Source organism: Eremomyces bilateralis, assembly GCF_010015585.1.
Source record: "Eremomyces bilateralis CBS 781.70 unplaced genomic scaffold P152scaffold_9, whole genome shotgun sequence".
NCBI lineage: Eukaryota > Fungi > Ascomycota > Dothideomycetes > Eremomycetales > Eremomycetaceae > Eremomyces > Eremomyces bilateralis.
Window position 1 is genome coordinate 569,196 of NW_022985075.1, and position 15,339 is coordinate 584,534.

General features: G+C 53.2%; 7 protein-coding genes across 7 annotated transcripts; 4 read left to right on the plus strand and 3 right to left on the minus strand.

Annotated features, from left to right (window-relative positions):
- Nucleotides 1-5: 5 nt before the first annotated feature.
- On the plus strand, nt 6-1,506 carry P152DRAFT_458458 (uncharacterized protein). Its single transcript, XM_033679472.1, has one exon. It carries the CDS (start codon nt 162-164, stop codon nt 1,332-1,334), a length of 1,173 nt encoding a protein of 390 aa, XP_033534273.1. The 5' UTR covers nt 6-161; the 3' UTR covers nt 1,335-1,506.
- Nucleotides 1,507-1,766: 260 nt separating this feature from the next.
- P152DRAFT_449353 (uncharacterized protein) lies at nt 1,767-2,728 on the plus strand (the record flags this gene model as incomplete). The annotated part of the gene is made up of 2 exons (XM_033678106.1): nt 1,767-1,926; nt 1,977-2,728. The coding sequence occupies 2 exons, from the start codon at nt 1,767-1,769 to the stop codon at nt 2,726-2,728; spliced, it is 912 nt and encodes a 303-aa protein (XP_033534274.1).
- A 159-nt stretch (nt 2,729-2,887) lies between these two features.
- P152DRAFT_435973 (uncharacterized protein) lies at nt 2,888-3,942 on the minus strand (the record flags this gene model as incomplete). The annotated part of the gene is made up of 4 exons (XM_033677549.1): nt 3,760-3,942; nt 3,504-3,613; nt 3,240-3,446; nt 2,888-3,122 (listed from the first exon to the last, which is right to left on the minus strand). The coding sequence occupies exons 2-4, from the start codon at nt 3,605-3,607 to the stop codon at nt 2,888-2,890; spliced, it is 546 nt and encodes a 181-aa protein (XP_033534275.1). The 5' UTR covers nt 3,608-3,613; nt 3,760-3,942.
- A 268-nt stretch (nt 3,943-4,210) lies between these two features.
- Nucleotides 4,211-5,262, minus strand: P152DRAFT_458461 (mitochondrial dicarboxylate carrier). The gene is made up of 2 exons (XM_033679473.1): nt 5,161-5,262; nt 4,211-5,111 (listed from the first exon to the last, which is right to left on the minus strand). The coding sequence occupies exons 1-2, from the start codon at nt 5,218-5,220 to the stop codon at nt 4,425-4,427; spliced, it is 747 nt and encodes a 248-aa protein (XP_033534276.1). The 5' UTR covers nt 5,221-5,262; the 3' UTR covers nt 4,211-4,424.
- A 54-nt stretch (nt 5,263-5,316) lies between these two features.
- P152DRAFT_396742 (uncharacterized protein) lies at nt 5,317-5,508 on the minus strand (the record flags this gene model as incomplete). The annotated part of the gene is made up of 1 exon (XM_033676373.1): nt 5,317-5,508. The coding sequence occupies one exon, from the start codon at nt 5,506-5,508 to the stop codon at nt 5,317-5,319; it is 192 nt and encodes a 63-aa protein (XP_033534277.1).
- Nucleotides 5,509-6,266: 758 nt separating this feature from the next.
- Nucleotides 6,267-7,701, plus strand: P152DRAFT_473789 (phenylalanine-tRNA synthetase; the record flags this gene model as incomplete). The annotated part of the gene is made up of 2 exons (XM_033681273.1): nt 6,267-6,277; nt 6,357-7,701. 2 exons carry the CDS (start codon nt 6,267-6,269, stop codon nt 7,699-7,701), a joined length of 1,356 nt encoding a protein of 451 aa, XP_033534278.1.
- A 4,534-nt stretch (nt 7,702-12,235) lies between these two features.
- P152DRAFT_344595 (uncharacterized protein) lies at nt 12,236-14,346 on the plus strand. The gene is made up of 4 exons (XM_033675359.1): nt 12,236-12,418; nt 12,481-12,811; nt 12,859-13,652; nt 13,703-14,346. Exons 1-4 carry the CDS (start codon nt 12,326-12,328, stop codon nt 14,213-14,215), a joined length of 1,731 nt encoding a protein of 576 aa, XP_033534279.1. The 5' UTR covers nt 12,236-12,325; the 3' UTR covers nt 14,216-14,346.
- Nucleotides 14,347-15,339: the final 993 nt, after the last annotated feature.

The window sequence follows — 15,339 nt, forward strand, 5'->3', positions numbered from 1 at the left end:
CTCTTGTGGCGATTAATGAATCACATCAACATACATCCAAGATTTCTCTTCCCTACAACTTCATACTCTCTACCCCTGGTCAATATCTTGATCCACGATTGCGATCAACCTCTCCGTCCTTCAAACCACGAATACCCTTCAGACCAACCGTTTTGCAGATAATGGCTCTCGTGGCATACGGCTCCGATTCCGATGTCTCCGACAGCGAGACTGCCGCCCCTACGCCTTCTTCCATAAAACCCACCCCAGAACCGAAAACCTCGAAACCGTCGACCAAACCATCGTTCAAGAAAGTCGTCGACCGATCCAACCCTCACAAGATCCGCGTGGACCTCCCGAGTCTGTCCCAGGCACCGGACGAGGATACGCCAGAGGATGGACCACCTTCCAAGAAGCCGCGCATTGGTGATTCAGGAATGGGGTTTAACTCCTTCCTTCCTGCGCCAAAGAACCGGGCAAAGCCATTAGGTCGGGGAGTCAGTCTAAAAACGGGTGCCGAGCCGGCATTTAGTAGAGAATCTACAATGTCTCAACTACCGAGTCGATCGGACGGTACCATCCCTACAGCTGCGCATTCGGACAGCCAGCAAGTTGGTTCGACGACATCCGAAGCAACGGCCTCGGAGGCGTCGAAAGAGGTGAAGTTGGTTGGTAAAGCCACGATGTTCAGACCGTTGTCGGTTGCAAACAAAAAGAAGCAGAAGGCAAAAGCGACGACCGTGGCTCAGGCTCGTCGAGCTGCTACAAACATACAGACGGCTCCTACGGGACGCGAGCCAGGCACGGGTGCAGTGCAGGAGACCAAGCCAAAGAAGGTGTCATTATTCTCCTTCGCTAGCGAGGAAGCTGAGTCCAGCCACGTGCCAGACCCAGTGCAGGATGCTGGCTATACTCCCCTATTATACACGGAGAGTCGACCAGATGGCACAGTAGCCGAGGAGGTGCCCGAGGACCTCCACAATGGATCCACGACACACCAGCAAGCGAATGCTCCAGAAGGCGGCCCGCAGTCTCTCAACCAAATCGCCTCCGACCTCAACCTCTCTGAATCCGCGCGCCGACAGCTCTTCGGCCGTCAGAAAGGCAAACCGGGCAGCTCCGCGGCGGCGGCGAGCGTGCTCAACTTCAACACGGACCAGGAGTACGCGGCCAACGAGGTGCTGCGAGCGGCGGGCGAGACGGTGCAGCACAATCCGGTCAAGGCGATCGCTCCGGGCAAGCACTCGCTGAAGCAGCTGGTGAACGCGGCGAGTAGCCAGCGGGAGGCGTTGGAGGAGTCGTTTGCGACGAATAAGAGGAATAAGCGGGAGGCGGGGGGGAGGTATGGATGGTAGATTGTCTCGGGCATCTGCTGAAGAGATACATGATGATATTATAGAGTTGATCCCATCCCGTACTTGCTAATTCAACGCATATCTGCCCACGAATTCTCAATAGGAATCCTCAGCAACCTCTTGCATCGCAGTCCCACCCGCATTTGTGTTATAGATGTATCCTCCGAACATAATTCTAGACGCACCAACTCCTTTCTGTATTCTTACCCTTGGATCTAAGATGCTGAGTATGGTGCAGCCCAGACCAATTAATCCAGTCCATCGATATTCGATACCAACATATAGACACCTAGCATGCCTTATCGCCTGAATTCCTCATTGCATCTCAACCTTCTCCCCAACGTCACTAAAACAATCCCGCACAGTTCGAATAGAATACATGTCGACACCCACGCCATTCCCTCCAGGTAACTGACACACCAATTCCCGAACATGGCGACCCCGCCCGAAGAAGCAAAAAAGACCATGTCGGCACAAGAGCAAGCCCGCCTCCGCCGCGAACGACGAAACGCCAAAATCGCAGCCGGCGGCGCATCTCGTCTGGCGGCCATCACGAGCCTCAGCGGCCGTCCGGCCCCGGAACCGGAAGAGGGTATATTTCTCTACCCGATCTATTCGATATATTCTCTAACTAGGATATAGCACGAATCGCACCAAGTCCGCAGACCTCAACATCAGGACAGGCATCACCATCTCCTGCACGACAGCAACCTCCCCACGCCATGCAACAACCCCCATTTGACACCCCCGACTCCTCCGCCGACCCAATGCTCGCCATGCTCCAACAAATGCTCCAAGCCCAAAGCGGCGACCAGACTCCCGGCGGCGGCCCCCCACCCGACTCATTCGCCGGCCTCCCACCCGGCCTAGCGCAAATGCTCGGCGCCCCCCCTCCTCCTGGCGGCCAACCCGGCGGCCCCCCATCAGATCCATTCGCCGGCCTCCCACCCGGCCTGGCGCAGATGCTCGGCGCCGGGCAGTCAGGGCAGGCGACGCTGAAGCCGCAGACGAGCTACGCGTACGTGTGGCGGATCGTGCACGCAGTGTTTAGTCTTGTGCTGGGGTTCTATGTCGCGGTGGGCACGGGGTTTACGGGGAGTGAGCGCGGGCGGGGGGTGCCAGCAGACGGGGTGCAGTATCACTTTGCCCAGCGGTTGTTTCTGATCTTCGCGACGGCGGAGGTGGGGTTGCAGACGACGCGGTATTTTCTGGAGCGGGGGCAGCTTCCGGCGAGCGGGATGCTGGGGAAGGTGGCGATGATGGCGCCGGAGCCGTGGGCGGGGTATGTGCGGGTGGTGGGGCGGTATGCTGTGATATGGAATACGATTGTGGCGGATGCGATGGCGGTGGTGTTTGCGTTGGGGGTGGTGGCGTGGTGGAATGGGGGGAAATAGGGGCCGGGCATAAAAGGCATTCGCTTGGCTGGGGTTTCCAAGCGCGTTTATTGCGTTGGGTGTGTTTATACACAATATAATACATAGGTTGAAAGGCCACAAAACTTCCTGGCCTTCCCAAGAAGCGGGCCTTATTTCCTTAATATCCAATGTGGTGTCTCAAGCTAGATTGGCCATGTACTCTCGCTCCGCGTCTTCCCGCTTCTTCGTTTCCGCTGCCCGGTACCTATCATCGGCGCTCCGTTCCAAGAACTTCTTAATTTCCGCCTGCTGCTTCCGATCTTCCTCGGTTTGCTTCACCGATTGCGCGGACGTGATATCCTGCACTTCCTGGAGGATCTTGCTCCAATGTCGGTATTTCATATCGAGGATGTAGCGGGAGTTGGCTTGGTCGCTGATGGACGCGGTGGGTTGGGTGGATGCCGTTCGCTTTTCGGCCTGTTTCGCGGACTCGGTCGCTTCCTCTGGAGACTTTGGTGTCTCGGCATCTGTCTCACTCGGCGGATTTGACGGTTCTGACGGCTCGGACGATTTGGCGGTAGAGTCGGATGTCCCTTGGAATTGAGGGGCGGATGGCGGAGGAGGAGGCACTCTGGCGCCTTCGCGGAAATATATGAACATTCGAGAGTCTTTCGTGGGGTCTTGGAAGCGGTTGACAGTCATGGCGACGGCCGGGTTATGGTATTTCAGCGTGCTGAGGCATTTGGAGAAGAATTGGCTGGACGGCGACCGTTAGATGCAAATTCGGTATATTGGCTTTGCTGGACTGGCTTACGCTGGATATATGTTCCCATTGAGTCTTGAAAGACCGAACTCCAAGTGTAGCTTCGAGACTTCGGGTGATAGGGATATTGCGCCAGGGCCGACTCGAAGGTTCATTAACTATTGTATCCGGTAAGCCAACGCTCGTATCAAGTCGACCGTTAAACGCATGTGATGAATATGGCTGTCGAGAGGCATTCAATTTCAGCGTACCTTCTATGAATTTATTAGCTTCTGACTTCGACATCAACCCGCGACCAGATACTCACTGTCTTAAAGACGCGCATTCGACGACCAATGTGTGGAGGCATCTTCACAGGTCTGGGACGTCCGATGCGGTATCGGGTCCTATAACATCATAGAGCAACCGGTTCGCATACGAGGGTCCAGGTCTTTATCGTATCACTCTCGAAGAGACTCGGATCGGAAGCTGATAGACGATTTATTTTCTAGACGTTGAATGCAGACTCGAGTTATGCGGCGCATATGGAAATTTGACATGGCAGTTGTGGCCTCGTTGCCTTATTTCATTCCCGGGGATCACTCTAGTCCTGTGACACTGGCAGTGTCGAGATGGAATTGGAGTCCAACACTGGATGTGGGATACATCCTATGAGAGAATAACATATGAATAGTCTCAAGCATGAAGGAAGTCATGCACACGGTTTTAAATCCATCTCGTAGCCGACGAAGTTCACTCCCATGAACGCAGCCCCTGAACAGGAGTAATCGAGAAAGAAATATACAACTGCCCAAAGACAAATGTATATTACGATACCACATATATATAGTGACAGGGTCTATGTATGTCAGGTCTATTGTCTAGGTTCTTTTACACAATTCCGCTCAAATGCCAGATGCCTGTACAGCATCGCAAACCCTCTTCCCCTCTCAGAGTCTCATGCGAGTCTTGGATCACCCACTCTTCAATCCATCAAACATCTGGCTCCGGCAGACCTTTCAACTTCCGATACAGCTTCTTGTGCTCCTCTAAGAAGAGGAACGTCGCAATGGTGTGCGGTCCCAAGCGAATGAAGCTAGGCACCCAGCCCCTGAACATCCACCCCAATCCCTCGGCCTTATAAATGTCCCCCAGCAGCTTCACGAGACTTTTATTCTCCGAGGAGCTCATCACCCGCGTCTTGATGACATCCACAGGTGAGCAAATCGTCGTCGCCACCAACCCCGCCAGCACCGACGCCGTGAAATGCGTCGAGATGGTGTCCCCCATCCCCAGATGCGACCGCAGCAGCACTTTGAACTGATCATAGCTGGCTAGCTGGCTCGCAGTCATCATCATGGCGCGCGTGCTGTTCGGCCAGATGCCGCGCCAGATGCTCCCACGTCCCTCTTCGCGGACCATGCGCACGAGGCCGTCGATGGCGTGTTTGTAGTTGCGGCGGTCGGCGGGCGCGAGGGCGGCGTCGTGTTGCATGCGCACGTTTAGGACGTCGGCGGGTGTGCCGGCCATGCCGCCGATGAACCCGGATGTCGCGGCCATCCCTATCAGGGCGGGGAAGGATGGTCTTTGAGTGGGGGTGGTGACCCGCTCCTTTAATTCTTCGTAGATTCCGAAGCGAGTGGTGCTGTAGGTGATCTGACGCAGGAGAGCCGCTGATAACTACCTGTTGTTAGAGGGAAAGGTTTCCTACGGGATTGGCAGCACCTACTCCGCTGTATAACCCCAATGGACCGCTAGATTGCACCACATGCACAAACATTTGCAGCATGTTTCGCTGCGGGCCGGCTACGCTTTGCGTTTGAAGGCGGACCTATAATATGGTTAATAGCTGGATTCGCGGGTCGTATCAAGCCTCGAAATACCTTCACTGCGATGAGGTTAGCTCTGCGATTCTATATTGCTTGCGTAGACGCGTCCACTCACCAAGATCCAGAGGATGTGTCACACATGCTGCGAAACATGACGCTGAGCCGCCGAACCAGAATGGATAGTGGATTGTAGCCTTCGTAGAGGCGTTCTTTTGACCTGTCGTCACCGCATCGGAAGAAGAAGACATGACTCCGAGACCATGGTGCTGCAACTGCAAAGGAAGATATAAACCCAATTCGCTAAGCCAGCGCTGGAGGAAGGGCAAGAAAGAGGCCGGGTCGTCGGTAAACAGTACGGGCTACGAACAGGACGAACTCGGGAACAAAGTTGATCTTGACGACGATAATAATGGGGAATAGGGAATAAACATGAAAGTACCTTACTAGTTATTACCGGAGAAGTCGACTAAATTTTGGGATTCTACGCCGTACCGTCATACCGCCCGGCGGGCGCCCGGCTCCCCGAGGTCGGCACTACCGACAGCCTAACGCACCATCCGAATATTTGCCGTTTGTCACGTTTCGGTGCTCCAGACTTGATTCAACGCGTCGCGAAAAGTACTGTACGTAGTGAACGGGATCTAACCGGAATCGTTCTAAGGCCTGGAAATCTAGAATATAACATCAAAGTTGGATCGGTGGTTCGACATCGTCACATCGACACCCAGCTCCCGTGAGTAACCATCATCAAGGGATGCGTATATCTAAAGGCTAGCGGGAGATGTCGAAGAGATGTATTGCAGTCGCAATACCAACGCGGAGGGCATGGATACCTTCATGTCGGCGGTTTAGCAGTGGTGAGTGCTCTCTATTTGGGTTTCCTTTTAGATCATGCATATCTTGTTCAGCCCATCGCTTGATAGCTTAATTGGCCTGTGTAGCCTCTCCGATTGTTCTCTTCTATCCAACATCGATACCGAGACCATCTTGTAGCCGCTGAGAAGCCATGGAAACATTGTATGAGACCAAAGAGGTCCAGTTACGTCCCATTCGTGTTTCAGTTATTGGCGGCAATATATGGTTGACGTCCGTCCAGTGCTAACATTGTTCAAGATGCACGCGACTCCTTGAAGCTTCTGGACAAGTCATATCCCACCGATTCCTGGACAAATGTCCCCTCCACGATCTCCCGCCTCCTCCCAAGACGCCTCCACCTCCAACCCGACCACCCGATCACCATCACCCGCCGCTTAATCGAATCCCGCTTTCCCTCCTTCGCCACCCACAACTCCCTCTCCCCCATCGTCTCCGTTCACCAGAACTTCGACAGCCTCGGCTTTCCCGTCGACCATCCCGGCCGCTCGCGCACCGATACGTACTACGTGAACCAAGACACCGTCCTCCGCACCCACACGTCCGCCCACCAAGCCGACACCTTCGCCAGCCTCGGCGCCTCCGACGAGGGCTTCCTTATCAGCGCTGACGTGTACCGGCGCGATGCCGTCGACCGATCGCACTACCCCGTCTTCCACCAGATGGAAGGTGCGATGATGTGGTCGCGCGACCCGTCCGGCTCCTCGTCGCTCAGCGAGCGGATCTGGGCGGACGTAGAAAAGCTGCGGCGGTTGGAGGACGTCGAGGTGAGCGACCCGAACCCGACGGTGCATCCTGAGCGGAATCCGTTGCAGAAGTATCATGAATTGGGTGATGTCGAGGCGATTGCGGCGCACTTGAAACGGAGCTTGGAGGACGTGGTGAGGGAGATCTTCGCAGCGGCGAAGGCGGTGACCGAGCCGGGGAGCGAAGGGGAGGCGCTGAAGGTCCGGTGGGTCGAGGCATATTTCCCCTTCACCAGCCCGTCGTGGGAGCTGGAAGTCTATTGGCAGGGCGACTGGCTCGAGGTTCTGGGGTGCGGTGTCGTGAAGCAAGAAATCATGATCGAAGCCGGCGCGCCGGATAAGATAGGATGGGCGTTCGGCCTCGGGCTGGAGAGGATTGCCATGCTGCTCTGTTCGATCCCGGACATACGACTATTTTGGTCGCAGGACGAGCGGTTTTTATCCCAATTCCGGGAGAAACGGGGCGATGATGGGACGTACCAGGTCAACAAATTCGTCCCGTTCTCGAAACATCCTCCATGCCCGAAGGATGTCTCGTTCTGGCTGCGAGGTACTTCGAGCGCCGGGGGCGGAACGAAGGGGAACACGCACGATTTTCACGAAAACGACATCATGGAGCTAGTCCGCGACATTGCCGGCGACATCGTCGAAGATGTCTCCCTGGTCGACGAGTTCACGCATCCCAAGACGGCGCGGAAAAGCATGTGCTACAGGGTCATCTATCGCAGCCTGGAGCGCACCCTCACGAACGAGGAGGTCAACGGCCTCCACGAAAAGGTTCGAGGAGGCCTGGTGGAACGGCTGGGGGTCGAGCTGAGATAATGCGATCCGACGTGTGCATATATCAAGAACGAGACGTGTGTAAGATAGATTTTCAACAGACCCCGTTCCTCCGCTCTTCATGTCTATGTGTTCTATTTCATGACTCCTACTCTGCGTTCAGGCTAAAGATATTCTTTCTATTCTGCTTTTACTCGTTCTTTGCCAGGACGAACACTATGCACCAAGAAAGGTACGACGAACTCCGTCAGGTACATCTTGGCCGTCCACCAGTCCGTGTGCCTGGTCGCATGACAAACAAGTGTCCATCGAGATGTCTTCTCGTGCCTGTGTGTATACTGTTAGCTTCGTTGAGTCATTTTCGAGTGGACCCCTGCCCGCATTTGTTCAACAGTTAGTGCCTCGGCCAACCTGCCAAGTGCCTACCTATTTATTTAAGTTTGCGCCGCTCGGTTTGGTGGATTGCGCACGGAACTGATCCGCAGTATTTTGACTCACGGGAACACGGGAACACATCTGCACATCAGCGCAACCTCATGCCGGTCTATGCTCACCAAACAAGCGCTTCTATCGGTATCGTCAATCGTGGCATCCGGTGGATTGACCTGGCTCATGGCTCGAAACCGATACGAGAGGAATTTGCAACGGGCGCCCGCGTTTGATCATGGCAGAGCTGTCGGATGTTGTATTGTCCTGACAGGCAATCCAATATTTTCCCTCGTGCCTAAGCAGAGTGCAAAACGGCAACGGGGTTGCGCCCAACCTCTAAGTTTGAACATTGAAGTCCTCAGACTATGATCGTCGCAGCCACGATAGCTAAAGTTGTCGGTTGCCCTCCTCGATCTACTGTTTGAGTCCGAAAAGTGTTTTACCTGCCTCGAACGGGAAGCCGACCAATTCCATTTCAGGAAACACGCTGCAGAACATTCAAGAGGCGTTCTCTTGGACGATCATTAGGGCATTATGTGTTTCAGTGAGGCCGATAGTCAGTTCCATGCCCCAGCTGCGTCCCAGGTCAATAGTTTATTTGTTCATCGAGTAGTGTCGAGAATAGACAATACGAAAGCCTCTATGCAGGATCTCTGGGTATAGCACCTCATACAATCAAGTCATGATTCTTGGTCAAAGCTTGATTGTGTGGTCAGGCTGGCCTCTCCGGCGTCTTCCACAATCAACCTCCAGACATTGTACGGCTTTCCAAGAACTTAGCTGAGATTCATGGTTCCCGTCAGAATAGATGTTGTAGAGCAGCACTGGGATAGTATGGTCTCCAATGGAGGGGAATGTTGTCCATTGCGCGGTCATTCAGTGTCATCCGCCGTTTCCCAAGGGTGTATGTCGAATTGTTTCTGCACCATGAGTTTGATCTGAGAAGCTGTTCCTTCAAATGTTGTGTCCGTTACAACACATTGTTTCGTGTGGAAAACATGAATCGAACACTCGCTTGTAACGTTCTGTGTAACACTTCTCAGCCACTTTGTTGGAGAAGCACTCTCTTCTCCATGCTGATCATTGGGGACCTACTCTTAATTGACAGAGTGAAAGTCTCAATTCTGCAAAACTCGAGAAATCTCGACAAGGGGAGTCCAGTCCTTCACCACGGAGCATTTAATACGAAGTTGTATGAAGAATGCTGTCAACACGTTAGATTTTAGACGCAACCTAGTAAATAGTAGGGCGAAAGGCAGGCACGGTCGCATGCTTCTGCAGAACAAAAGTCAAAGAGACACTATGGTACTGTAGTTCGCTCTAGTTAGCTATAGCAATCTATATTACATTTCTTTCGGACCGGCATTCCGACGATGGGATTCCCATGAGGCGAAGCCGTGAATAAACCTCATACACCTGTATATTCTCAACTTCTCAAACCCGTCTTGGTGATAACCGCTGCACAGCTGAAGTTGTATTTGTGCGAAATGGCGTGGTTGCAACGCGCTCCGATGGAAATTTACGACACCAGGAGGACTTGGCGCAAAGATCTTCAACTGGCGATCGCGAAAGATGCGGCGGGAGATCCGGAAGAGCCGTCCCAATGCCCTATCTCGAAGTTCCAGCTTCATAGCGGTGAACGGATCGATCGGGAAACGAAGAGAGGCAAGCAACAGGCATGGAGCGCTCAATCCTGACAGGACACTGGAGTTTTGCGCTTCAGACGACAAGAGTCACTCCTCTCTCAAATCGATTCGCGGTCGGTTCTGCCATTTCTTGCTGCCACCGATGAGACACTCCCGACATATCTCCCGAGATCCTCCGATCCTGGCTTCGGAGGATTGTCGAGAAATAGAAAATCGGTCGTTCCTGGGGTTTCGCAAGGTCACGAAACACATGCTAAGGGGTATATTAGAAGATGATATAGGGTACATGACCCGGTCTCGCCTCGCCAACCTGTAAGAATGGAGTATTTCCCAGCCACCCCTCCTTGGATGGTTGTTAATACATATATCAAATGGCTGGGGGGTGGGGACCTGGCCTATCTGGTTTCTCAAATGCCGGTCCATGTCGTCGCGTGGCAATCTGACATGGGAGCACAACTGCTTTCCCATCGCACTAACGTCGGATGCTCAGGCCCGTCAGTGGTCGAACTCGATTTGTCACGCCCGCACCCTGAACAGGCCAATGTTAGTGGGAGAGGCCTAGCAAGCCGCAGATAATATTCGCAGACGAGGAAATTGATCGGTCTTGGAATTGCGCAATACGAGTACCGGAAATGCTCCCGCTTTTCCCATGAGATTTGATCCTCAGTAATTTCCATCAAGCGTCATTGTTCCAAGGTACCGTATGCAATATACCGTACGGAATACCGGTCGTGCTTGCACTACTTATCTTTGTTGAAATGTTCATGGGCGACGCGTGACAAGTGAGGAAGAATCGAAGCAGCAGGGGTGGTCTTCTTTGCTTTTGGTCGTCGGCCGCTATTCACTGGCGTGTTAAGACCAGGAATGTCATTAGTACAAATATGAAATACCACATACAGCTTCCTGCTTCAGGACGTTCATGACTTCAGGTATTCCTTGTTGGTGGATCTCGATCGGCCTAGGTGGAGACTGGGGGAGCCAAAAGGGAGTTCGTCCACAAAATTGCCGCAAGAGTACTCCGTACCTCCGCAGAATCCGCACGGAGTAACGGACAGCCCTTCCAAGAAGGTGATACAGAGCAAGGAAATCGGATGCTAACTGATGACTGGAGACCATCTTAGTCCTTCAGTCCTCAATACTTTATTAAGGCTTACAATCGTCGGTAGCTATCCGTACAAGCCCGCTACGAGACTATGACTGCCTTGCATCATGTACGGAGTATATTGCTTGCTTCGGACGATGGCATTTTGGACATCGAGCTATTGGCTAATGCTAATTTGAGGGCCTTGCCCACCAACGGAAAAACGAGATACCCCGCGCTGCGGAGAATAATTCCCATGTATTATGATGTATCAGAGTTCAGACCATCATCCAGGCTAGTGCCCTAGTCCAGACAGGTATCCTGACTTCCTGAGACCAGCAAGAGGCCCCGTCTTCTAAACGCGTGACAAGGTAATTGGTAACGACCAAGTGCCTGGGCACTGTCAAGGTCATCGCTCAACAATCCACGGGGGCCACCACCCATCAACTCCGCCAAAGCCGTCAAAAATGCGAGCACGAGCGGTTTGCTGGGGCCAGACCTTGCAGCATCTGAACTTCTGACGCTCAGTCCCCCGGCAGCGAGAATCCGAAAAACACCATCCTCGTCCCTGGATACATTGCTCCGCTTTGGCCAGCGGGTCACCAGGCCAAAAGTCAAAAAGCCACTCGGCGTCGGACCTTCAACGGTGGTGGTTCGGCCGCGGCGAAAATAGCGAAGAAACAAACAAACGAATTCCATCACATCGTGATGGAAGAAGCAAAAGTAAATGGTGAACCGCTGCGACCCTCCAAAGCACACCCTTGGCTATCTCGATCAACAGTGGTAACATAGCGACTCAGCGAGTGCGGAGAACTGGAGGTGTTGAAGAGGTTTTTTGTGAAGAAGCCGTGTCTGATCTCCACACTCCCGACAGAGAGAGAACAAAGCGTCCACTATCCCGGACCAAGTACGATAATAGTCGCGGGGAATAAAATACCTGATGCATAAGATGTCAAGTGGGTGACCACGATCCTGAATTGCTTCACCGTCTGGGCCACTTAGCGTTTGCTTTAATGTCCCAGGAAAGTATTATTTCCGGGGTACCAGGACTTATGGATGCTAGCTATTATTGCTTCAGGCATCCGAACAGGATCTTCGGTCTGGAGTGTTCGACAGTGGGGCTCATCACCAACAGAATCCAGATAAGTCGCACAGGGCCGGTACTGGCGTTTCATCCTCAGTCCCTCCCTCTAGCCCTGTTTTGACGGGAACGGCATGGCGGCCGGATTTTGCCTTTTTTGACAGGTTTGGTTCAGGCGCTTCCTCCTCGAAGCACGATGCTTCTGGGCGCGACCTGGAGGATTCGGCGTGCATCGTGCATGCCAACATGGGACCCAGCGGGTGATGACAGGAGCTACTTGCTTAAAACCCTATGTCATCCGCGCCTTTCAAACAGTATCAACATGGCTGCATGTTTGACATGTCCGAACGAGTCTCATCTTTTCTTTTGAAGGGGACCCGGCCGATTTAAGCGTATCGTTTTGCTGGGAAAGGGATATCCGCCTCTGCCATGACACATATAGCCAATTGTTTGCGACATGGCGTTGGTAGAACTTCCCCTGATAATTATATAGTGGATGTTGAAGCCCTCTCCTCGAACAATGTGCGTGTCTTGTTTACTGCATGTCGATTGACTTTCCCTTCATTGGCCCTAACGTTTACCAGTCTACTGCAAGATCGGATTTGTCCAGCTCAAACAGTCCATCTATGAGCCAAGAAATGATGACCGGCCGAGTCGCCGTTAAATATCAACTCTGGCCCAATCCATCGAGACCATCTCAAGTGCATTGGCTCGACCAAATCAGTTCTGACAAGTCAATGGCACTATCCGCCGGACGGTCTTCAACCTCTCTGAGTGATACCGTGGTTGCAAACGACAATTTCGGCCGCTTGACCCGAAGCGGTTCCCTTGCTCGTCGAAGAAAAATCAGTGTCCCAGAGTTGGGACCAACCACCATGACCATGGTGACAGTACGGGAGCTAGCCGTCGACTCTCGTAAGTTCTCAACAACAACGAGCATGCAGTTGCTAACGTTACTTCAGCAACCATCCCTGGACGTCCACCGTTGAGGACTACGGCGTCTGAAAGTCACAAACACGAACGTTCCGCCAGTGCTCCTGGAGGAAACTGGCGCCATGGTCCCTTCGGAGATGCCATGGTCGACTGCGTAGGCCGCCCTTTCGTCCACAAGTCCGGAGCTCTTCACCAACCGACCTTGAAAACCCCCGTATTTGACCTCGCCAAACCATTGCAGCTCAATGCCACACGGCCGCTTTCTCCTATATTGAGCCCTCCTTTGACGGCAAAGCCAGTCCTCAAGTTAGAGACCGGTTCCGACGCTGACCAGGGCCCGCCGGTACCACCGAAGCCGTCACCGACGGAAGGAAGAGGCTCGCCCGTGTCCAAGACGCTCTCCAAATCGAATCCATGCTCAGCTACCATGCCACCCGCGACACGCACCCGATCTCCTCCATTCACAGCCCCTTTGGGTTCATCAAAGTCGATGCATGACTTTGGAATGTCGCCTATGAAAGTGAAGCACCAGGCCCCCGCTCTTCCCGCAGGCAAACTAGAAACGCCTGTATGCGAACAAACTCGACCCGTCCGACGATCATCTCTCAAGAAGCCATCAAATAAATTCTCGCCAGCCACACCTAAACAACACCAGCCAGTCACTGCCAACAGTGACAGCTGGAAGTTGCCAGAAGGAATGATCCCTCAGGACGCTCTCAAACGGCTCCCACAGCATGAAACCGAGAGCCTTCGGAAACAGGCAAGAGGCCAAGCGGAGAAGTTTGAAGTCCTTGGAAGCCGAAATGTAGCATCATTGTCCAGAGTACGTGTCTGTCACTCCACCCCATAGATGAAAGCTTATCCGCCGCACAGGAGCTCCGCGCCCTCGACGAACGCTGCGAATATCTTCGCAGAACATACAAATCCCTCCGCGACGGCCGCCAAACGCTGCACGTGCGCATGCTGCACTACCTGAAGAGCGACACGCTGAACTTCTCCCGCGAGAGACTACTCAAGCAAAGCGAGGCGCTCCTCGAGCTGGACCAGTCCATCGACGACTGGATCCTGAAACTCGAACAAGCGGAGAACCGACGATTGCGGGTCCGGCAGAAGCTGCTGGAGCACGTCGCTGCGGCTGTCACGCTGAACCAGCATGCGTCCTCCCCGACGATGGACGGGACGAGCATGCATCATCATGGGGCGGCCACTCCGCCAGGAAGTCCGGTGATGCTGCAGGGGATGAGCCCCCATTCGTCGCCGCATACTACACAGGAGGTATCGAGCCGCAGGGATGTGGAGTCGATTAAGATCTACGCGGACGGACAGGTCCTGAGTCTCTTTAACGATATTGATCAGGCCATGACCAAGATGTGCGAGGCATGCTAAGAACAGATTGGTCGGGGATATGGCTTCACCTCTTCCTTCCGAACCGTGACGCGGTGATTGTATGATTCATGAATAGCGAGTGGAATATCCTCGCAATAATGTTGAGATGTCTTGGTTATCTGCGGTCATTCTTCTGTTATTCTTTTCCGTCCTATTGGTTGGGCTGCAGAAATGTTTCGATACGAAACGAATAGTATCGCACCATATTTGGACGCCCGAACCTTGTTCTCGGAGCATTAGGGTCCGTTCTCTGTATCCGGGACTACGACAGAGGTGCTGGTCTCAGTTGAAACACATTATCTACCCCGAAAAGGAAGTCTCGAGTCACCGTTTTATGTTTCTTTTTCCGACCGTTTGGTGGAGTGGCTTCGGCTTCGATTTGGGCAAGGGATGCACGGCTTGGATACCCCACGGCGGACTCTGTATATAGCAAAGGAGAAAAGCATTCCATCACATCTTGCAGAGTGACAAATTGTGAGTTGTGACATACTTGTATCTGCTGCTCTTCACTTACCAGTTTGATTGCTCTCCCTCCATTGTTTGTAGTTCGTACGAGACCGGGAAAGTTCTGGCCATTCGTAACCTTTGTCCACGAGCTTGTCTGTTTGTCGAACATTGAGGGTTGAATTGATGGGATTGTAGTAATAAGTTTCAAAAGAGTGACAACCTGCTCAAGGTTCAGATTAGGGAATAACCGTAGACCGGGATAATGGGACAGTCGACCCTTGTGTATCCGACGTGCCAATGCGGAAGCAATCGACTCGCAAACCGCTCAGGGAATACTAGCTTGAATTGTTGCATGGCTCGGTAACAGGAGGTCAGCGCTATTCTCCCCATCTCATATTTCCGCGAAACGTCGTGGAGAGGTCGAACAGGGTGCCAAAGATCCACGGAAGCGACATGACGGATGCAGGAACGGACGGACAGTCGTTGAAAATACCTCCCTGGCCGAGACAATGAACCCAGCCGTCAGTGAACCATATTGCTTGGCACGTCTCAACTATCTGGAGTTCTGGATATCCAGAATCTATGGGTTCCTCGGCTGTAGTGTTTCAAAATATGCAAGCCCTGTCACAACGCCATTGTCTGTGTTTGTGATAGTCCTGATAGACCATAAGGATGAC